The sequence below is a fragment of the Curcuma longa genome, unplaced genomic scaffold, assembly GCF_044706935.1.
Source record: "Curcuma longa cultivar G26 ecotype Majalengka, Jawa Barat unplaced genomic scaffold, ITB_CL_G26_1.1 contig_25259, whole genome shotgun sequence".
NCBI classification, from domain to species: Eukaryota; Viridiplantae; Streptophyta; class Magnoliopsida; order Zingiberales; family Zingiberaceae; genus Curcuma; species Curcuma longa.
This window is the reverse complement of record NW_027432702.1, coordinates 51,297-74,658: the sequence shown is the minus strand read 5'-3', so window position 1 is coordinate 74,658 and position 23,362 is coordinate 51,297. Positions and strand designations below refer to the sequence as shown.

Genomic DNA, 23,362 nt, shown 5'->3' with positions numbered 1-23,362 from the left:
TAATATGTTCTAAAGCAAGAACAACACCAAGATCTAAATCATGCCAAGGATTGTTAGAATAAACGACAATAACACATACCTGGATTCATCATGAAAACGATTAATTATACCGTAGGAGAGGTTGCTGGCCTTCCTCAATCAAACCACCAGATGGCTCTAATAGTTCTCTTCCAATGATGGGATTGAAAAGAGTTAGGATGCCAATAAGGTTTGATCTCTTGGGGACCATAACCACAAAGCCCTTTATATATTATTCCAATAGGGTTCCCATTAAAACCCAAGAGCTCAAGAGTCTCTACCTATTAATTCCATACCGTTTAGGAATACCAAAAACTCTTTTCTTAATTAGATCACATAATGTTTGGTATACCAAAAGCCTTAAACTATTAATTTAGCCTAGTGATTTAATCACACAAACACAAAACCCACATAAGTATTAGACTTGTATTTGTACAAGTCTAACAATTTCCAACTTGGGTTGTGCTTGTGTGTTTAATACCTTAAAATCACATATACCTTAGAGAGCTCTTTCTTAAGGCTAATATTAATTTCTTTAGTTCAATCTGGTCCATCTTATGAGTTAGTGTGGGATCAAAGTGGCTTTCGTCACACTTATCATGACTAGACCTTCTGTGGTCACCAACACCAAACACATTCAATGACATAGATCAAGTATGGATAGGTAGCATGGAAACTACATGTAAAGTGATCATAATCATGTCTGTTTCCAACTGGTCCTTGACTTCATTCTTTAGTGAGATCATAAAATTGAAGTCCCTTGAGTGCAAAACCGCAAGATACCTTAATGCAAAACCACACACATGTACAAACGAGTTCAGTGAGTAAAACATAAGCCATCAACTTTATTCTATATAGAAAAATTCTGGAATATGGTCAAAACAATCACAAAATTATTAGTTCCAACTAGACCAAAGGATCATACGAAACAACACCCATATTAGCAACATGCTCATGAAAGACCTTGGGTGGTAAACCTTTAGTCATAGGATCAGCAAGCATGGAACTAGTTCCTATGTGTTCTATAGAAATTTGACCATTCTGAACTCTTTCCTTTACAACCATGAACTTAATGTCCACATGTTTAGACTTCGTAGTACTTCGGTTGTTATTTGAATATAGCACCGCAGATTTATTGTCACAAAATATCTTCAGTGGTCTTTCAATTCCAACTATAATACGCAGCCCTGTGACAAAATTGCGAAGCCACAAACCATGATTGGATGCCTCGAAACAAGCTATAAACTCTGCCGCCATGGTTGAAGAAGCTATGAGTGTCTGTTTGGCACTCCTCCAGGAAATAGCTCCTTCAGCCAACATGAAGATATAGCCCGAAGTGGATCGCTTACTATCTTGGCATCCGGCAAAATCGGAATCAGAAAACCCAGTGATCTCCAAAATTTCTGATTTTCTATAGGTGAGCATATAATCTTTTGTTCTCTGCAAGTACCTCATAACCCGTTTAGCTGCTTTCCAATGATCCATTCCTGGGTCACTCAAATATCTACCTAACATTCCAACTATGAACGCAAGATCCGGACGCGTACATACTTGAGCATACATAAGGCTTCCTACAGCTGATGCATAAGGAATCTTTTGCATTTCCTGTTTCTGAAGCTCGGTCTTGGGGCATTGACCGAGACAAAATTTATCTCCTTTAGCTACTGGGTTGTCTCCTGGTGCAGAACCACTCATGCCGAATCTTAGCAATACTTTATCGATGTAGCTCTTTTGTGATAATCTCAAAATACCTTGAGAGCGATCTCGTAGTATCTCAATTCCTAATACAAAAGAGGCATCACCAAGATCTTTCATCTCAAAATTTTGTTTGAGAAAATTTTTGGTTTCGTGCAACAAGCCAACATCACTACTTGCTATTAGTATATCATCGACATATAAAACCAAAAAGACAAACTTACTTCCACTAAATTTGTGATATACGCAATCTTCTACTAAATTTACCTCAAAACCATACGAGATAATAACTTCATGAAATTTGCGATACCATTGACGGGACGCCTGCTTAAGGCCATAGATGGATTTCTTTAATTTGCATACCACAGACTTTGAATTTCCAGATATAAAGTTTTCTGGTTGCACCATATAAATTGTTTCATCAATGTTTCCATTGAGAAACGCAGTCTTTACATCCATCTGATGCAGCTCTAGATCAAAATGAGCTACAAGTGCCATGATTACTCTGAATGAATCCTTCGTCGATACCGGAGAGAAGGTTTCTTTATAATCAATGCCTTCCTTTTGAGTAAATCCTTTTGCGACAAGACGAGCCTTATATCTCTTAATGTGGCCTTGCGAATCCCTTTTGGTCTTAAATATCCATTTACAACCAATAGGTTTCGCACCAAATGGCAACTCGACAAGATCCCAAACATCATTGTCTTTCATGGATTTCATTTCCTCTTCCATTGCAATGATCCACTTTTGAGAGTTAGAACCTTGTAGGGCTTGATGAATGTTTACAGGATCGTCATCCATTATGCCTACATTTTCCTCATGTTCTTGAAGAAATACATAATAATCATCTGGAATTGCACTCCTTCTTTCTCTAGTGGATCTTCTTAATGACACTTCTATATTATCTTGAGATTGGTGATTTTGTTCATCTTGAGGAACATGATTGTTGTCTTGTTCCATAATTGGTTCTTGATTGACGTCAGTCATTGAAGCCTGGACATCAATTGAAACCACCTCAGGAAGAGAGATAAAATCCTCTTCAAAGACAACATTCCTTAAACCCTCTCCCTTCTCAAAATTACAATCCTCAAAGAATCTAGCATTACCCGTTTCAAAAATTGACTTAGTAGTGGAATTATAGAACTTGAAACCCCGTGATCGTTCAGAGTAACCGATAAAATAGCAGCTAATAGTTCTTGCATCCAGTTTTCTTTCCTGAGGTTTGTATGCTCGAGCCTCAGCTGGACAACCCCAAACGTGAAGATGCCTTATACTAGGCTTCTTCCCCGTCCACAACTCATAAGGGGTTTTAGCTACTGCTTTACTTGGTACTCTATTGAGAATATATGCTGCAGTCTTAAGTGCCTCACCCCAGAGTGATTCTGGCAAAGAAGAATGATTTATCATGCTTCTTACCATGTCCTTAAGAGTGCGGTTTCGTCTTTCTGCAACACCATTCATGCTAGGCTTGCCCGGCATTGTGTATTGGGGGACGATTCCACATTCCTCTAGGTATTTGGCAAAAGGTCCTGGACGTTGTTCACCCGATCCATCATATCTACCGTAATATTCCCCTCCACGGTCAGATTTGATGGCTTTTATTTTCCTATCAAGCTGAAGCTCAACTTCAGTTTTAAAGGACTTAAAAACGTCCAAGGATTGTGACTTCTCGTGAATTAGGTAAATATATCCATATCTCGAGTAGTCATCTATGAACGTGATAAAGTATTGTTGTCCATTCCAAGATGCCGTAGGGAATGGACCACAAATATCCGTATGAATCAGTTCTAAGACACTCGAGCACCTATTAGCACCTAATTTTCTTTTATTGGTTTGTTTTCCCTTGATGCATTCCACACAAACTTCGAAATTTGATAAATCAAGGGAATCTAAGATACCATCTGACACAAGTCTTTGAATTCTATCTTTTGAGATATGACCCAAGCGCTTATGCCATAAGGTTATAGAATTTTCTTCCAATTTACGCTTTGTACCTCTTGAGTTTGTATGCAGAATTTCATTATACGAAGCAATAGAATCAACCATATACAGATTATCAATTAACGAACCAGAACCAATAAGATTTGACTTGAGAAAGAAATTAACTTTACTATCTCCGAAAGAACAAGAAATACCAAATTTGTCCAAACAAGAAATAGAAATTAAATTCCGTCTAAACGACGGAACAACAAAAGTCTCATTCAAATCTAAATAAAATCCAGTTGTTAACAATAATCTGAAATTCCCAACAGCTTCAACTGGAACTGTTTTTCCATCGCCCACATAGATAAATCTTTCATCATCATTTGGCGGTCGGCTCCACAGGCAACCCTGCATAGACATACTTATGTGAGTAGTAGCACCAGAATCTACCCACCAAGAATGTCTTGGTACAGAAGCTAAATTAACTTCAGAACAAACCAAAACGAGAATCTTACCCTTCTTTACACGCCAGGCGACGTACTTTGGGCAATCCTTCTTGAAGTGGCCAGGTTTCTTGCAGAAATGACAGGTAAATTCCTTATCCTGTTTCTTTCCCTTATTCTGGTTAGATGTAACTTTATCAGCATACTCGGGTTTCTTTCTCTTCTTATTATGAGAAGTAGATGCCAAGTGAGCACTTTCAATCTTCTCTCGCTTAAGCCTATCTTCTTCTTGCACACACTGAGAAATCAGTTCATTAATACTCCATTTTTCCTTCTGAGTATTATAACTTATTTTGAACTGATTAAATTGTGCAGGAAGAGTGATAAGAACCAAATGGACGAGAAGATTTTCCTTAATCTCGATCTCAAATTCCTTAAGTTTTCCAGCGAGATGAGACATTTCCATAATGTACTCCCTAACGTTCCCCTTGCCTTGATACTTCATGGAAATGAGTGAATTTAGAAAACTACTTGCTTCCGATTTATCATTTTTGGCAAAGTAAGTCTCAATTTGAGCGAGAAACTTCTTGACATCACTGTTCTCAGTCATAGAGCCCCGAAAAGATTCTGGAATGGAACGCCTAATGATCATAAGACTCATGCGGTTAGACCGTTCCCACTTTTCTATATTGACCGTATTAGGGTCTTCCGGAGTTGCAGTGGGTTTTTCGGTCCGTAATGCAAGGTCCAGATCCATGCATCCTAGAACGATTTCCACGTTCTCTTTCCAAGCCTTAAAGTTCGACCCATTCAGCATAGGGATCGAGTTCAAATTTGTAGATATATGTGAGGCAGCCGTAGTAACTGGATTCAAAATAAAATATATAAACTCACAATTAATATATTATGTTAGACATAATCAAATAGCATAAAGGTGGGCCCAATTAAACAAGATACTAAACACAACATTAATATTTAACCTTTGGGCAATAATATTAATTTGTAAGCAGTACTCTCCACGTAGTAATCAAAGCATTGACAATAAGCTCAGTCAAATAATAGTCTTTCTTTGGATTGACTACTATCCACATGAGTAAAACTTTTATAATTGTCACACGTCTATTACCACTCGCATATGTATTATTCGGCCAAATAATAGTCTTCCTTTGGGTTAATTATTATCCGCATGAATAACAAATATACACATCTTCATATTTCAAATCAGATCAATTTATATAACAGAGGCTACTTTGGCAACATGTTATTTTAATTAATATAATTTGAAATACAAGACAAAAGCAAAAATCAGTGCCGCAGCCAAAATAAAACCATCCAGAAACACAACGGACGGCAATAAAGAAAAATAAATTTTCTTTAATTTTATTAGAACTATTCTAATAATAGTTCAATTATATAAACAGTAGCAATATTTTTTTTTTTTTTAAAAAATTAAGTGGGCTAGCAATTAATGAAAACAAAAAAAAAAATTATTATTTCCTATGCTACTGTGCACGAAGCACAGTAGCATCGCTACTGTTTTTTTTTTTTTTTTAATGATTAAACAAATTAATCATTTACTGTTCATTGTTGTAATAAACAAAAAACCGAATCAATTTTTTTTTTTCCTTCGGCTCTCTGGTCCGTGCCCTAAACACAGACCGAGAACATCTTCCGCCGCCGCCGTTTTCTCTTTCGGCGCCGCTACTTGCCGACGCCAAACCCGACGGCGCTTTCCCTGCCTGAAGCCCAATACAGCCTCACCGACGCCCAGCCTGGCTGGCGACGCCGATCTGGCCTTGCTGGAGAGCAGAGCCGCTGCTTGCAAAGCCGGCAGAAACAGGGAAGAACACCGGAACAGAGCAAAATCGACCGGAAACAGGTCGCAAGCTCCTCCGGCTACCAATCACCAACCCCTCGCACGGAAATCGAGCGGCACAGAGACGAAAGAAATCGCCGTTCTTAAGCGGTGATTTTCCCAACAGAAATTTCTATAGTGTTTTATGGATCAAAACAGAAATGTCCCCAACATATGTAGAATAAATCTAACAATCTAAGCACGATTTAATGCTCTGATACCAATTGTCAAACTAATTCCGTTTAATATGTTCTAAAGCAAGAACAACACCAAGATCTAAATCATGCCAAGGATTGTTAGAATAAACGACAATAACACATACCTGGATTCATCATGAAAACGATTAATTATACCGTAGGAGAGGTTGCTGGCCTTCCTCAATCAAACCACCAGATGGCTCTAATAGTTCTCTTCCAATGATGGGATTGAAAAGAGTTAGGATGCCAATAAGGTTTGATCTCTCGGGGACCATAACCACAAAGCCCTTTATATATTATTCCAATAGGGTTCCCATTAAAACCCAAGAGCTCAAGAGTCTCTACCTATTAATTCCATACCGTTTAGGAATACCAAAAACTCTTTTCTTAATTAGATCACATAATGTTTGGTATACCAAAAGCCTTAAACTATTAATTTAGCCTAGTGATTTAATCACACAAACACAAAACCCACATAAGTATTAGACTTGTATTTGTACAAGTCTAACAAGCTTGCGACATACTTATAAACCCGACAACCACCTAACTAACAACCACTAGCTAGCTGACCTGAGCTTGTTGATCGTAATTTATTTTATTCATCAACTTAATTTTATTCATTTGGGCCAAAATTAGAAGCCCACATTCAAACTTCAGTTTTAGTTTCAAAATTCAAAGACTACAAAATCTTTGCAAAATATGAATGCATATACATACCTTTTTTTCTTTTTATTTTCAACTCCTCTCCCACTCAAGTAGGATGATACATAGATAACATTATCCACATAGAAGATAATCCAAACTCAATTTGTTTAAAATTATTAAATCATGCACTAGTTTGCCAAAACAAGCGATCCAGCTAACCAAGTCGTGATTTTATAACCAACTCTTTGCGGCTGCGGCATATTTGAAAGATTGATGAGTTGATTTGGCACTCCTGGTACTCCTAATTAAGCTAAAGACTTTAATAATGTGGTTGGTTTTGTTTGACAAATTGAACACTCAGGAAAGAAGAAAAGAAGAGTAGGTTAGTAGTTAGTTGTTTTTCACTTGTCCAATAGCAAGAGTAGGTTAGCAACTGATTTTCTTTTTCTTTTTTTTTGTGTCTCAAGCTTCGCTAAACTCTTATGTTCCCCTTTTCTTTTTACTTGCAACCAAAAATAGTTCGGTGAGCCATCCCTTTCTCGATCAGAGGTAGGCCATGCACATCAATAATTGGACTATATACACCAACCCAAGCAAATCACAAATGCTCGAGCAAGAAAAATGTTGAAGATTCTTTCTTCCTCTGATTAACTATGCTTTTTTTTAGTTGACCAAATGAAAGTGAGGATTTTCATTCCTTGCAGGCTCAGAAAGAACAGAGAGAGCAATAATAGATATGAAAATTTTAACCAATTATCGCAAACATCTGAGATGAGATCTCCCCTTGCAACTCAAGACAATACATTTTTCTGGAATTGCAAGCCTTCTTGTGGAAATTTACCAGAAACTCAACTGAAAGGGAATTGTTTGTTGGGAACACACACCATTAAATTGACGTTGGAATGAAACAGGGAGATAGATTTATAGATTCTTATATCGGTAATAAAATTATCAACTCATTTGACCCTGCGGCAGATGGTGACGCCGTCGCCGACGGGGAGCTGGCAGATCTCGATGCGGTCGTCGGCGGCGAGCGCCTTGTTGAGCTCGAGGACGAAGTCTCGGTAGTAGCGGATGTACTTGCGCATCGGTGCGTCCGGCGGCGCCACCACCGACCCGTTCCACAGCGTGTTGTCGTACGCGATCACGCCGCCCACCTTCACCAGCTCCAACAGCCGCTTGTGGTAGTTGATGTAGTTGTCCTTGTCCGCGTCCACAAACACGAAGTCAAAGGAGCCGTGATTCTTCGCCTGCGCACAAAATTCAACTTTTAGATCGTTATGCCTTGGATTGATCTGGAAAATCTGAGATCTGTAGTCGAATCGAGTTTACATCTTCGAGCAATTGGTCGAGCACGGGGAGGGCGGGGCCTTCGCGGAAGTCGATCTTGTGGGCGACGCCGGCCTTCTGGATGACGGGCAGCCCAATCTCGTAGTTCTCCCGGTTGATGTCCATCGCCAGGATCTGCACAAGACAAACCAAATCAAACAACCCCATCCCGAATTAAGCATCCAAAACCTAGAAATCAGACCTTGCCGTCGTCAGGGAGGGCGAGGGCGGTGGCGAGCAGAGAATAGCCCGTGTAGACGCCGATCTCCATCGTGTTCTTGGCGTTGATGAGCTTCAGAAGCAGCCCCAAGAACTGGCCCTCGTCCGCCGAAGTCGTCATCAAGTTCCTGGATGGATCACACAAATCAAAACATGAATAAAAAAAAAAAGATTAACTTGGATCAGAAGCAACTGACTGGATGCAGAGAAAACTACCATGGATGCTTGGCGGTGATATCTCGGAGCTCCTTCATCGCCTCAGGCTCGCGAGGGTACACGCTCGTCTCCAGTATGTACTGCGACGGACGGCCATTCAATATTCATCCAGATCGAAGAATTAAAGTTGGAAGTTCAAGCTCCGCGTCAGAGATCGAAGAGAACTTACTTGGTAGAGGGCGTCGCTCTGGAGGAGGCTCTTGTGGCCGACCTCCTGGTGCCTGTGCTGCTCGCCATTCTTCGAGTCGGAGGCCATGGCGGATCTGACGCTGCGACTGGAGGTGCTAGTCCCAGTTTCCACGGCGGGTGGAATAAAAAGAGGTGCAGGCTGGAACAGGCTCACCTACCGCATTGTCGATTAAAAATCGAACCGGACCGGGTCGAGCGAAATAAATCGTGGGGCAGAGCTGGCAAGTGTCGGTTCGTGAGTGATGGCTGGTGCTTACAGCTTACCCACCCACCATGTTCGATTGCATCTGCGGACTTCCTTTCCACCTACCACCCACTGAATATTTTGGCTATAAAGTAAGGATTGACTTTTTTATATATAGATATATATAACTTTTTACGTGCGTAGCGTCCGCAATTGAGTATGCGACGAGAGCTCCAGGAGTATAATTGAATTGGTTATGATGTAGCAGAATTATAAAAGAGGGTAAAGGTTTGAATCCTGACGAAGTGAGACAATGCTCTCCTGCGTCGTGAGCAACTGCAGTTTCTCGATTTACCTTCTCACAAATGGTCGTGGGATCGACCGTGTGGGGCCGCTAAGATGACGGATTATACCTTTTGCAGAAGAGTATGCGACGAGATAAATCAAAACATTCGGAAGTGATCCGGACATTCCGTGTACTCAATTATGAATTGATATCGCAGATGAGTCACACATGAAAAGACGCATAATATATTGATACGTTGCACATCTTTCCGTGTGTATAACGTCTGCGATTGAGTGTGCCGCAAGGTAAGTCGAGATGTCCGAAAATGATCTAGATGGTTCGTGCACTCAATTTGATATTGAGCATAAAAAGATGCACAACATACGAGAACTAATGGCTTAGGGGGAGGGATGACTCCCGAGACATAACCGAACTGGTTACGACCGAGTAGAATTGTAGAAATGGATAAGAATTTAAATCTCGGTAAAATTAAGATAATGTCTTTCTCTGTCATGATCAATTATAATTTTTTAATTTAATTTTTTATATATGATCGTAAAATCGATTTTATGAAATCGTTGGGCGATGAATTTCACATTTTTATAAATTAATGAGGAGGGATGCAATTGAGAAAGTTGTTGGCGCGGTCTTGCTGGAGTAGGTGGGAGAGAGCGACGAGTACTGCGCCAATTAAGACGGGCATGCTGACCACAAACCGAACCGCTAGCTCGTTAGTCTTCTCCTTTTTGTTTTAGCTTTTTGTCGTGACGTTTCCCGCTTTGGGTGGGACTCGTCCGTAGTGAAAGGGCTGAATCCAACTTGGATTTAGTGAGTTACGGAAAAGAGAAGAACTTGTGAAAATTTTAAAATACCTTATAAAGTTTTAATGTTGTTAAAATATCATGTCTCAGAGGACGCTTCGACGAAGTTAAGTTCGACTCTAGTTGAGAGTGATAAAATGAAAAATGATAAATCTCAATCAGTCTCATGGACTTAATTTCTGGGGGTGATCGGTCCGGTCCTATGGAAGTTTTCCACCGACCACTAAAAGTGCATACGGCGGCCAATCCAGATACCCAGCATCCTTTGATTGCGTTCCATATTTGGAAAAAATTTTTTACAAATACATCGTAGCTGGGGATCAAACTGCGGGTCCCTAGATTACAATCCGGATGTCTTCCGTTGCACCATTACCCCGGGGACGAGAGTGATAAAAAACATAGAATACAGTGACAGAGAAAATTTGAGAGAATACTATTATCTCTTTTATATGGGGTCATAAAATGGTTGTTTCTAAAAAATGATAAATCCCAATCAGTCTTACGGATTCAATCCCTGGGGGTGGCCGGCTCGGTCCCATGGAAGTTTCCCACCGACCACCAGAGTAAATCGAGAAACGCATACGGCGGCCAATCCAGATGCCCAACATCCTTTGATTGCGTCTCCATTTGAAAAAAAATTCTTACAAATACGCCGTAGCTGAGGATGGAACCGTGGGACCCTGAGTCACAATCCGAATGTCCTACCGTTGCACCATTGCCCCGGGGACTAAAATGGTTGTTTCTAGTATCATGATGCGGTAACAAGTCCATATTCGCTGTAGTCTGCCGAGTGCTTATTCAATTATGGTTCGCAAGATGCCTGTCTTATTTTATTTATGAATATCCATGAATTATATTTTTGAATCATGTTAATCAATTAAAATCTTATTAACATGTTAAATAAATAAAAAATTTTAAAAATAAATAAATTTAAATTATCAAACTCAATAATTAATTTTCAAACCATCAAGAAGATTAAATCGAAAAAATCCAATCAAACTAAAACTCATAAAAAAATCAAATTAAATTTAATAATCATTTTAATTATTTAATTTATTCGATTTGATTTAATTATTTTATCAAATAAATTTAAATATTATAAAATTTAATTTAACTCGACACATTTACCTTCTAGGTCAAACACCCTAGAGATTAAAGGAGGTGCTCGGGTTGCCCTAGCACTTTAGATCTTGACGTGGTCGGGTGCCAGGTGCCATGTGTCCTGAGTCTACTAAGAAGGAGCTAACCCACGTGATCCAACTTGTGGAGTTAGAGAGACAACCCCTATCAGGAATCCTTCTTTTTATTCTTCTTTGAACTAATAAATAAGGTGTTAAAAAAATTTAATTTGGGTCGTAGACTGCATGGGACCTCACTGTCTCTATCGTCCATCTTCACATGGCTACTAGCAATAATTATATGTACTTCACCATTAGCCCGTCTATGGCCAATCAAAGTGGTGATTCAACTTCCCTAAATTCCTTGTTTTGTATTAATTGTCGACTATTACGTATCATCGTCATCCAATGTTGAAAAGAGCTAGACCTTCACCTCAAACCCTCCCTACTTCATGTTTTTCAAACATTGCCTTAGGCCTGTTACAATTGCTCCAACTCTAGTGACTATCACAGCTCCAACTCTGGGGACAACCACACTATTGCTTCTTAGATACTAATATCCCTCTTTCACCACTTATTGATCATTGTTGCCCATCACAATTCCTATTTGTCAGAATAATTCCAAATTATGATCACTAATTATAATCGGATGATTAGTAGTTCATTGGTTTGCCACCCAACACTCGGACGTCTTATATCTTGCCACAAGTGAGCAACTTGTACCATCAACAAGACGTTATACTGCATATTGCCAAAGATACACAATCCCATTTACAGGACCAATTTGTTTTCGTTTTTTGTTTCCCATCAAACAAAACATTGGCTGCAAAAGGTGTTGGGTGCGTCATATTTTGCTACATATTTGAGTGCCAATAACTAGCCATGAGAGAGCAAATCATGCTATTGCCAAATTGGTGTAATCTTTGGGTATCATCTTTGTTTCAGCACTAAGTAAATTTATCCCTGTGCTGGACAATGCCAGCAAGAAAAGTGAATTGAAATTACTGAGGCAAATGCTGGATGAGTTTCTCCTTTTCTGTCTCTCCAGATATGAACTCCTCTGATCTCACTGTACCCAACGTGCATTTCTGGGCAAGGTCCGCAACCACCATTGAGGATGGTTGGCCTCTGGAATGTTGGGAAACAATGGTACCCATGGAATTCACTTGGTTTTCTTTCAAACATGGAAGAAAAGGCGTAAGAAACAAGATGAAGCTGAAAATGATGCATTCAATAGTAAAAGCTTGTGAATCTTTGTGACTACCTGTGTGATTCCGTGTGAAATTCCTAGCCTCGGATTGCTGATGTGGTATGCCTTCTCTGGTCAAAATATCCTTCAATTATAGGAGCACAAAAGTTATGTCAGAATGTACACACAAAGCTCTAGTCCATATTGAACTTCTGCAAGATCATCAGCTACCAAAACGGCATAAATTCCTTTTTCTAAAATTTAGAACAGGATAGGTGGCCTAGATTGAAGTGTTTGCCAAAGAATAAAGCAAAAAGATAACCTCAATAGATACAGGGAATAGAAAAGATCCAGGGTGGGACTGTGAAGACTCCATTGTGAAGGAAGTCTCTGGTCTGGTCATGTTGATAACACTGGGTGGGCATGCAGATAGATGAGATGATTTTGGTAGATTAAATGAGTTCGAAACAGATGAACCTTGGTTCAGAGGCAGCATTCCTAGTCCCGTAGACATTGCTCGTTCAGCATCCAGACCAATGTTTGAGGCCAATTGCATGGCCTGCAAAGGCTGCAAAGCTCCATGCAAGTACATTGGATGTTGATCAAGGCTATTCCTCATTGAAAGCATCTAGAAGGAAATGATTAGTTAGTATACCTTGAATCATTTTTCACCCAAAAACATATTATCAACAAACATAAATAAATATAAAAATATTATGTATACAGCAGATTTTTGGAAAATTCAAGGAATACACACATTCTAGAAGAAATATAGGTTCTCAATCTGTTTATATATTTGTTTATTGTAAACCTGCCGCTAGAATAAATATCCTCATAGGTACTAATTGAGTCATTGATGTTTCTAACACCAACAATCAGAAGATTATAATATCGTTCTTATATAAACCACATTGGCAGTGTAAATGTGTCGGTTGGTGTTTGCATGCTTCTAGATTGTTTCCAAGATAGAATTTTCTTTTACGACTAACGATCACTTATTTCATTGTGAATCTATCAAGACCTTTCATTTTGAGAGTATTATGAACTTATTCATCTGCACAACGATTCTGATATATTAACTAAATGTTTATTTAGTTGTCACAGCTGGTACACAGTTCAATTTTGCAGCAAACAATATTTAGGTACACAAAATGAACATTTTAATACCCCAAAGGAGGTCTAACCAATATATTACTTTAACAAGAAAACATGCTTTATATATCATCTGCAAACAATCCATATCATTCTTAATTTGTCCAAAAAATGTACAACCCAAGTTATCCATATATTACTGCAAATTTCACTTCACTGAATCTCACTTGGTCTTTCTTGTATTAGCAAGGGCATTCATGAAACAATTAACTGCATCAGCACAATCTTACACCTTAGTTTTAATATCACTCCTTTTAAATACACATTTCAAATTTTTTCAGACTCCTTTTAATATCAGACTCCTTTTAAATACACATTTCACTTGGTCTTACTTCCTATTACACCTTTTAATATCAGGCTCCTTATCTAAGCTTTTGCCTTTATGTTTATTCTTTTACTTTTTAAATGTGATAAAAATATCCTATATCAAACATATGGAGGATAAGTTAGGAAGTTGGAGGGAGAGGAGACATACATAAAGGTTTTTGTACAAAGAAGATCTTGTTCATGGAGAAAATGGTCTAGTGGGGGAGCCACAAAGTGGAGGAAATGGTGGAACTATTCTACAATCTATTTAACTCCCTGGAATGTTAGATGGAAAGAGTGTTTCATTTATCAAGATCTAAAGCCTTATTCTACAACCCCTTGTTTCATGGTTGGTTTTATGGTGTATGGTATATTCAGAATGAATTGATTTTGAGATTTATCGATGAGTCAAGTGAATGCTACTTTCTACTGATTGAACACTCTGCATGCATGAAAATATTGAAGTAAACCTAAGCCAGGGGCCGATTTGAATGCTAACTACTTTTGGAGCAACTATAGGAGAAACTCTGCTTTCACCTTCAGTGTAGCCTCCTGTTTTGGTGTTGTTTGCTGTTTGTTGAAGGGCTTTTTCTTCGTTGGATCTTTGTTTTTGTATGGAATATATTTGCTTTATTTAGCTATCATCTGGGGGAAATCATCAAAAAAAAAATGATCCAAGATACCATATGCTGCTCTACCCAAGTAAAATGCAAAAGAACATAATCTTAAGTTTTGATTCAACTCCCTTTTATGTAATTTTAAATCATGATCCAACTCCTTTTTATTCATAGAAGTAATGGACTACAAGACTTAGCTTGTGCTCTCTACCAGTAAAAAAGGTTTCTTCCAAGTAACTTACATCCAGTGCTCAAATCAGTTCTTAACCAATGTTTTGACTTCCAAGAGAAAGGAAAAGCTAATGATGTAATATGGAAATCAAAACATTGGTTAAGACCATATTTACCTCAAATAATCTCCTTGGATATATAAATTAAATAACTCAATCTTGCAGTTGATAGAACATCAAATTAATAATGTTCATCAAGGAGATGACAACTGTGTATCATCTACTAGAAAAGTCCTTATATTTATTTATTACTCAAGTCGACTATAACTTATCTCATGCAAATTCGCTTGACTAAATATCAATTCTCTCTCTCGAGTAAGAAAATGCTGACTCACGTTGATATGAAGCAATTAACAGTAGTGGCATAAAGTATATTGGAAAAATGTTCACCTTAGCTTCTAAGCATATCTACTCATTACACAGACAAGCTTTTACCTTTACCTTTTTTTTTAAAAAAAATCTTTTAACTGTAATCATGTCCTCTTCATAAAACAAATGAAGAATAATATGGAAAAATATATTACACCCCAGTTTATTCATACGCAGTGACAAGTTTAGATGACTAAACTACTATTAACTCCCACTTAAACATTTTAATTAGAAGACAAGTTAATAGATAATTCTTTCATTGACAATTGATTTTAGGGTGAATCGAGAAGACAAGTTGATAGATAATTCTTTCATTGACAATTGATGTTAGAGTGAATGGGCATGGTAAGGTGCTAGAAAGGACTGCATAATGGTGAGCCACCATTGAGGTTCAAGTGCTAGCAAAGATACTAAATTAAGATTAGACTTTGGGTCATGATACGGATGCGAAAAGCAAGGGAAATTATAGCACCACAGTTTAGTACCAAATTGTAAGTATGAGCTAATAAAGAAGGATTATAAGGTTACATAAGTGAACATATGCCACTTGTAGTCACATAATTTGTTAAATATATCCCCAACTCAACACAGGGAACACAATTTAGCCAAGGTTGATCCAACTCCATTTTTCATACAAAAAAATCATAATTAGATGTTAGGTTATGCTATGTAGCAGATAAGATTTCAACACATTTCCTCATTCTACTTATATCAGTTGAGAACCCAGATCTTCTGCATATCATAATTGGCATCTCCTTTATTTTTTTCCCTTTCCACACATATAACTGCCAGTGCAAGCTCCCTTGCTGTGTCTACATTACAATTCTTAGGACTGGTTCATATAGAACTGCTTCCTCTCCGAGTTGATTTTTTTTAAATGAGGAAAACAGAAGGCAAAATACTATATCGAAGAGGGAATGTACAGGAGTAATATGCACAGACATGGTAGTTCCAGTTATCTAGTTAGCCCTAGGTTTGACATGAAATTTCAATGAACACTTCGTTTGCTTGTCCATATCAAGCTTGGAAGATCCATTCTTATGCTGCCCCAAATATACCCCCAAAACTTTGGAAGTGCTTGGCACTCCAGAGGAAAAGGAGTATCAGCACAGTTTATTCCAAGAGCTTGAGACAGAGATGAGAAGATTAGGTAATTGCTGTCATGCATAGTAGGCAAAGGAGCAGTCGAACAGCAGATCATCTGCTGGTTCAGATCATCTGTGGGTTCAGGTGCTCAACTGCATAGTGAGCACAAGTAGATAATCCCTTGGGCATAAAACTCCTTCAGCCACAATTCAAGTCAAAATCTTAACCCTTCAAGGTATTTTTGCAATCCATATGAACCTTGACCAAATTTCTTTCATTCCTCCAGAGTTGAGCGTTATGCCACATGAGTATCTCATTCCAGTATAGTTCCTAGTCAAATTCATCAATTGAGGAGGGAAATACTGTTCATTTGCTCTAGTAGCTCCAATACACAAGAGGCAGCCACTTGGTACTGGAATGGGTACAAGAAGAATACTGCCATGTTTGCTTAAGCAGAGTGATATAGCCAATATCAGTGGATATGAACTGAACTGAAATCACTCTGACAAAAGCTTACATAGAAGGAAGAACCATCAATCATGCTAAAGGAGATCTTCATCTTGTCTCCGAGCTTTGATTTACATGGGTGGGAGATGTGGTTTCTTGCTTGGACGAATATCCAAGACCATCTAGCATTTGGTTCAGACAAGCGGTTAATTAGTGTTCATGATCACATTACACGTGACTGATGGAAGATAGAGATCCATGGGAGTGAGGTTTTTAAGGCCACTTTTCACTGGCATTTACCTAGGAGACGCCCTCCACTTGCCATTATTCTTTTAAATGCCTGTGTATAGGGCATTTGACCATCATCTGCCAATAAATTGTGCATCAGAAATTTAGCCCAATATTTCTCACACAAGACATTTGTCACTTCTCTCACATAATTGTGGGGAGTCTTTAGGAATCCAAATTGCAACATTCTTCCACTTTTCTATAAGATATCACATATAAACTCCTGATCGAAGATCATCAAAAGATGCACCTAATCAAATAGGCAGGGCATGGAGCTCCACTTGTGAGTCATAACAAAATAAGACAACTCAACCTGCCACTGAATACTTAAATGTGACTTATCATCTTCAGCTAGAATTATAATCATATAATTCATAACTTACTGAATGATCTGAATCTGGATCTCATACATCCACATATTGACTCAAAGACCACCAGGTATGCAGTTTTAGAGACTTCACATATTGCAATGTTGCTCCCCTACTATGAATATTAGATATTTCAATTTCTCAATAACAAAACATTCACTGATCCGGTGGATATTTCTTCTTACATTACAAATTTGCAAATGCGATGGTCGGACACAGGAAACACCATCTGATGAAACCTTAAGCAAGCAGCATGAGCTGCAAAATAACTTCAAAAGATTTGAAAGTGTGGCAGAGACTATCCATGTATGCCCAAATTATCATAGAGAATTGGATGCCAATTAGTTATTGACTCTCCGTCTCTCCTCGTGCTACATAAAACTAGGTCTCCTATCTGTCATGCAGAGAGGTGCAGATAAAGTTGCTAATTTAACTTTCTATTGAGGACCTTTCAATGCCATATGAAATGTGATTTATGATTAAATTTTGGTTCTGTACCATATGACAGCTTATTTTTTTTTGCAAAAAAGGTAGAATCCGCCACCCTAGCAGCCCCACACGGTTGGCCCCACAACCATTTGTGAAGAGGTAAATCGAGAAACTGCAATTGGTCATGACAGAGGAGGATATTGCTTGACTTCGTCGAGATTCGAACCCTTACCCTCTTTTGCAAGTCTGCTCCATCATAACCAACTCAGTTATGCACCGGAGGCGACAGCTTATTTTTAATAGTATCTTTGATCAGATGGGTTTGACCTTGGATTGTGAAGGGAGTTGATAGTCCATAACTATGATCGGTTTAATCACTAAAAGGAAATATCTATAGCTGCAACAATTCTAGGAAGAAGCCATAAGTGTGATCAAGTCAAGAAATAGCCTCGACGATGAAAGAGAAACAAATTTTGCAACTGCATTTACATGTTTCTACATTCAATCCATAGTCCCAACAGCTTACCCCATGGTCAAACCAAGCTACAAACAAGACAACGATAGTAGGTGATGTCGAACTATTTCGAGACTTAAGGACTCATGGACACCATAAAATGACCTTACCTAAATCAACAACTGAAAATATTCGTGTGCAACTATAAATAAACTAAATAAACTTATGTAGATCTTTCTTTGCCAAAGGAAGAACGATAACCAACCTGTACTTGCAGCTGCAATTGCTTGAGATACTCAATAGCTTCATCAAGCATGGATGCCTTATCAGTCTGCCAAGGACAAAAGATTTCTCTAAAAAAATCAACACTAATTTTCCAAAACCCGAGAATACAAAGTCACCAGATTTACCACCTTGCTAGAATTGGGAATCAGACTCTGCAAAGCCTTCATCTTCTCATTGATTCTACTTCTCCTTCTCTGGTCCAAACAATTACCCCATTTTCACAGCAATCAGGCGCGAGCACTAGAAGAACAAAAGAATGTTTAAACAACCCACCTTCTCAGACAAGTTATGCACTTCCGCCGCTCTATTTCTCTTCGAACTGGAGCTCCGCGTCGGCGGCACCTTCGCCAGGCTCGTCGGACACCTCCGCGGCATCCTACAAAGAACCAAAGACATAGATCAGCCATCCATCCCGACCACACAGCCCATCTCAATCACAGACAAAACTTCAAAGACCTCGAGGTCACAGTCAAGAGAGTCCAACTCCTGATCCGCCAACGACCTCCGCCTCCCGGCCCCCAAATGGCCAGCCGAAGCCGCCCCCAGCGTCATCTGCTCGCAGGACGAGGAAGTAGAATGAAAGCCGCCCAGCAAGGAGGAGATATCTTCGTGGCTCTCTGGGAAGTAGGCATGGCCATCCATAACGGCGCAGTGCAGGTCCCCCCTCCAGTCTCAATCCCCTCAGACTCGCAGGAGCGGAATTGGAGTGGAGATTGAAGCTCGCATTCCGAGCGTGGGAATTTATAGGGAGGCGTGAGGAATGGCATGTAGTTATGGGCTTGGGTCTCCTTCTTTCTTTCTTTCTTTCTTAATTCTTAAATATCGATGCTGCAAAAGGATCAGAGGATCGAACACATCATGGCGCTTTATCATCTGTCGGTTGCTTCATTTCTTTACTTCATCGATTTATCTACTGATATATTTATTGGTGTCGGAAGGTGGATGGGCGCAGGGAATTAATGGAGTAATAAATGAACGGTTCAGTTTCTACGTCGCATTCGAGAGCCTTCTTAGATCACGCAACTGCAACCGGCTAACGCGAGCGCATGGGACAGCAAAACATGCAATTAGATAACAACAAAAATATTAGATCATGCGAAAACAAGTGCAATAGGCTGTAATCAAGATCTCTTGATGGCACTGGAGCACAGCAAGGTTTTTGAGTATGAAATCATAACCAGAGTTAATAAAGCACCAAGCAATTAGAGAAATGTAATCGAACAAAGTACATGACAATATTTGCCAAGTTACAGGACAGAACCTGGTCCATGTGCTGAGTTCTAAACATGTAACACAGATTATTTCTTTCCACTCTTCTTCAGGCCTGTGCCTCCAAATGCACCCTTCTGGGATGCCTTCGCCTTCAATTCCTTGAGTGCCTGTTTAGAACAAGATGAGTGGGAAATTGATCAGGATTCCAATACATTGAACAATGGGCTTCACAACTGGCAGGAAATTGATTGAAGGTAGTATACCTTCTCCTCCTCTTTCTTCTTTTGTATTCTTGCAAGATCCGCCTTTAGACAGAAAAAGAACAATCAGGAGTGAACATTTATAACAAATGTCTAAAGTTTACGGAATAAGACAAATGCAAAGAAAATGCAAGTGCACAATCAAGAAGCGAAAAATAACCGCAAATCACACTGAAAGTAACTACTGATATATCACCATGAGAGTTATCTTTATTCATCTTGGTGTAAAATGAGAGCCAAGGGAACTAATTTAAGAAGATAGCATGAGAAATGTGTCATTACATTCTAAGTTTGATAAGTCATAGATAATTAAGATATTGAGAAGCCAAGTGTAGCCACTTCTGAATCACTTGGATATCAAAGCAGTATTAAATGATCAAGGAAACAAAACATAAAGCTCGCACTTTAGTGAAGTTTTTTTTTGTTTCAATTAAAAGTGAGTCAATTAGTACATATATCTGAATTCAAGAAGTTTCAAAGAAAGAGCTAATTGATAAACTCAAATCATAAATGCCACAAGAAGGTGTCTATTTTCCATAGACTAACATGGGGCATTATTTAGCACCATTGAACAATGTTAGAAGCAAACAAGCATGCCACGAGTGAGCATTCTTCCCAGATGTAGAGAAGGGAAAATGACGGAGCAAGTAAAGAGCAATAGGATAATGCACAATCAGCAAAATGATTAGCACACCATACAAATCAATGGTAATCCCAAATAATAACAAACTCAAGGGTATCAACATCTTGAGTAAAATTACTTTCATCCTCTGAGATTTGAGAATATCTAGCATAATCTAGAACACAATCATGAAACACAAACCTTAGCTGCTATTTGTATGATTCTCTGATGCCAGTATGATTTGTTTGAAACCTTGGGAATAAATATTTTTCGTGGAGAGAATACAAGGGGCGGCACATTGACTAGTCTTCCTATTTTATCAAGCAAATTTTAGCTCATAAATCTGAACCAATAGAATCCAAAATTTTACACGGTCCTCCGAGAATAGAAATAAAATTAGGAAAAACAACAAATTGGCAGAACCCTAAGTTAAGCCATAAAAAAATCGTCTGATATAATCAAATCTGCCCAAACAATTTAAGCACCGATCAACAAAAGACAACTTGCCAGATCGATGGATTTTATCAAAAAGGCGCAGATACCTCGTCATATGCCTTCTTCTCAGACTTGGGCTGCTTCAAGGGCTTCAACTTCCCACCTGGATTCGATCAAACACACATCGAGATCCTGAGATGCCCAGAAATACCGAAGGTAAGAGGAAAGAAGAAGCAAAAGAGAAAAAGCAACCTTGCTTGGACGACATGATCGCTTGGGTTTGGCGGGAGAGGAAGAGAACGGAGAGGCAGATGCGGGGAAGGGAAAGGGAACGGGGGCTTCTGCGTAATTATAACGGTAACCAGTGAATGAATAGGTTGTTGACGTGGCGTATTTTACGGTTGAAGACATCCGTAAGAGATCAATGCCCTGTTTACTTTGGAGGGCGGATCATAGGAAGGATGGATTCCACACGGATCGAGTCACTTTCTAAGGACGATGGATTCCTTACTCTTCTTATCCACGCCTTTTCTAGTAAACAAAGCCTAAAAAGAAAAAAAAGGAAAGAAAAAGACAAGAACGAAGATGTCCGAATTCGGAACGAAGGCATCGAGAGTGGAGCCCACGGAAGGTCAAAACTACAGAACTTCCTCGAGGCCTCACGATAATTGTGATGGCAAATTCCCTTCTGCCATGGCTTTTTCACCTCCACATCCGCCTCATCTCCTTTCTCTGGTGCTGGCCACTGCGACACGCTCGCTCACAGCCCCATCTCGTCAAGAGGCGTGCAAGATTGAGTCGACGCTTTGGTGATCACGACAAACACCACCATAAGGGGGTCTTTCGAAATATCAACACTCGAGGCATTGTGCTGCAATAAGCGGCCGAGGATCAATGTGAAATCTATGGTGCTTCTGTATATAAACATTGTTTTCCGAAGATATGGATCATTCGCCATAATTGCAAAGATTCTCTTCGTTGCTCAGAGATGGCTTCCAATGGCACCATGGCGGCGGCCGCTGCAAGTGGCGAAGGCGGCGGCGGCAAGAAAGAGAAGGGCGACGGAGCTTCCAAGTCCCTGGTTTCTCCGAAGGGCGGCGGCGGCGGCGGCGGCGGTACGTGCCTCTGCTCGCCGACGACGCACCAGGGCTCCTTCCGCTGCCGGTACCACCGCTCCCAGTCCACGGCGTGGATGCGGCGGTCCAACTCCATGCCTGCTTCCGCCAAGCCTTCCTCTCCTCTTCTGATTTCCAAGAATTAATGCATGCAGCTATCAATATGAATGAGCAAATGAGTATCTGTAATTTGTAAATTCTCTTTGGATGGTCCAATAAGATTAGGTTTATGTAAAATCTAATAAAGCAAGTCTTAAGTTTTGGAAATTTTCATTTTGCTTTTATAGTTTACTTGTGAAAAATTCACATGATGAAAGCAGAAGCTGGGTTGGGAGAGTTTGCAGAACCTCTACAGTCAGCGATCTGCTATATGAACACAGACCAAACTTCTTCATATATATTACTGCAAGAGCTTAGAAGATACGGATGAAGGTGTCACTGGTCTAAGGTAATATACCTTGTGCAGACAACAAGAAACAGCAATTCTTTGATGATTATAGCAATCTGAATTTACATATATATTTCTGAAGAATCCTCCAACTGCATGCTTGCACAGAACTTGAGCAGGACTGCAACTTCTTAGTTCTTATAACTTCAGTTTTGCTCACTTGTGTTCTCTGTGAGGAGCTAGTTTGCCAAAGGCATTTGAGCAGATGCCTCAACTATGATTCCTAGTCTTACATGCACATATATTATTCACCTTATTGATAATCTAGAAAAACCAAAGATTATTTTAATGTTTTAATGATAATCTAAAATACCTTGCAATTATTTGTTTCTCCTCTTTTAAACACGAGAGAAAAATATATATATTGATTCCATGAAAACCTAAGATTATCACTCACAAAGCTCTTTAAAACCTCACTTGTAATTAAAGAGGAGCTTGCATGGTGCAAACATTAATCCTAAAATATCTTTCAAGGTAGATTGTAAAATTTTCAGTATATTAAATAAATATATATATATGTATATTTTAAATTGTATTAACTTTCCATTGGTTCACGCTTAACTTTGTACACGTCGAAACTCCACTTGGTGAGCAATACCCAATCGCTAGACGTCTGGGGTCAGCAGATCCGGTGTCGATTTTCCCACCCATCGAGACGAACATCGGGGCACCATTTTTACCAATAACATTTCGATACGTGTACAAACCCGTACTTCCACTTTCCTACTCCAACTCCAACTCCCCTTCGCTTTTGTGCGCGTTCAATTTGGACAAAAATAAAAAAAGGACATTCTAACCTAAAAAAAATACAAATCCGTCCCTTTTAAAGGAATAAATAAATAAATTCTAATATTTTATCGCTAAAATATTTTTATCCAATATATTTAATGCGCACTAGCTACAGAATTATTC

The 23,362-nt window shown here is 39.1% G+C and overlaps 2 protein-coding genes and 1 pseudogene across 2 annotated transcripts; all 3 read right to left on the bottom strand.

Annotated features, from left to right (window-relative positions):
• Positions 1–7,494: 7,494 nt before the first annotated feature.
• Positions 7,495–8,864, bottom strand: LOC141818544 (caffeoyl-CoA O-methyltransferase). The gene is made up of 5 exons (XM_074706026.1): positions 8,710–8,864; positions 8,541–8,620; positions 8,308–8,452; positions 8,109–8,240; positions 7,495–8,026 (listed from the first exon to the last, which is right to left on the bottom strand). The coding sequence occupies exons 1-5, from the start codon at positions 8,794–8,796 to the stop codon at positions 7,733–7,735; spliced, it is 738 nt and encodes a 245-aa protein (XP_074562127.1). The 5' UTR covers positions 8,797–8,864; the 3' UTR covers positions 7,495–7,732.
• Positions 8,865–11,855: 2,991 nt separating this feature from the next.
• On the bottom strand, positions 11,856–19,409 carry LOC141818547 (uncharacterized; annotated as a pseudogene).
• Positions 19,410–19,444: 35 nt separating this feature from the next.
• Positions 19,445–21,238, bottom strand: LOC141818543 (uncharacterized). Its single transcript, XM_074706025.1, has 5 exons — positions 21,140–21,238; positions 20,995–21,050; positions 19,991–20,075; positions 19,834–19,875; positions 19,445–19,737 (listed from the first exon to the last, which is right to left on the bottom strand). The coding sequence occupies exons 1-5, from the start codon at positions 21,153–21,155 to the stop codon at positions 19,445–19,447; spliced, it is 492 nt and encodes a 163-aa protein (XP_074562126.1). The 5' UTR covers positions 21,156–21,238.
• Between the last annotated feature and the right edge of the window lie 2,124 nt (positions 21,239–23,362).

Bases quoted from the DNA above. Each gene is read 5' to 3' on its own strand.
- LOC141818544 (XM_074706026.1), bottom strand. From the start codon at position 8,796: ATGGCCTCCGACTCGAAGAATGGCGAGCAGCACAGGCACCAGGAGGTC. The intron at 8,621-8,709 runs GTAAGTTCTCTT...CGTCCGTCGCAG, and splicing joins AGAGCGACGCCCTCTACCAA to TACATACTGGAGACGAGCGT. The intron at 8,453-8,540 runs GTAGTTTTCTCT...TGATCCATCCAG, and splicing joins ATCACCGCCAAGCATCCATG to GAACTTGATGACGACTTCGG.
- LOC141818543 (XM_074706025.1), bottom strand. The intron at 19,876-19,990 runs GTTATTTTTCGC...TTCTGTCTAAAG, and splicing joins TACTTTCAGTGTGATTTGCG to GCGGATCTTGCAAGAATACA. The intron at 19,738-19,833 runs GTATACTACCTT...TGTTCTAAACAG, and splicing joins AGAAGAAAGAGGAGGAGAAG to GCACTCAAGGAATTGAAGGC.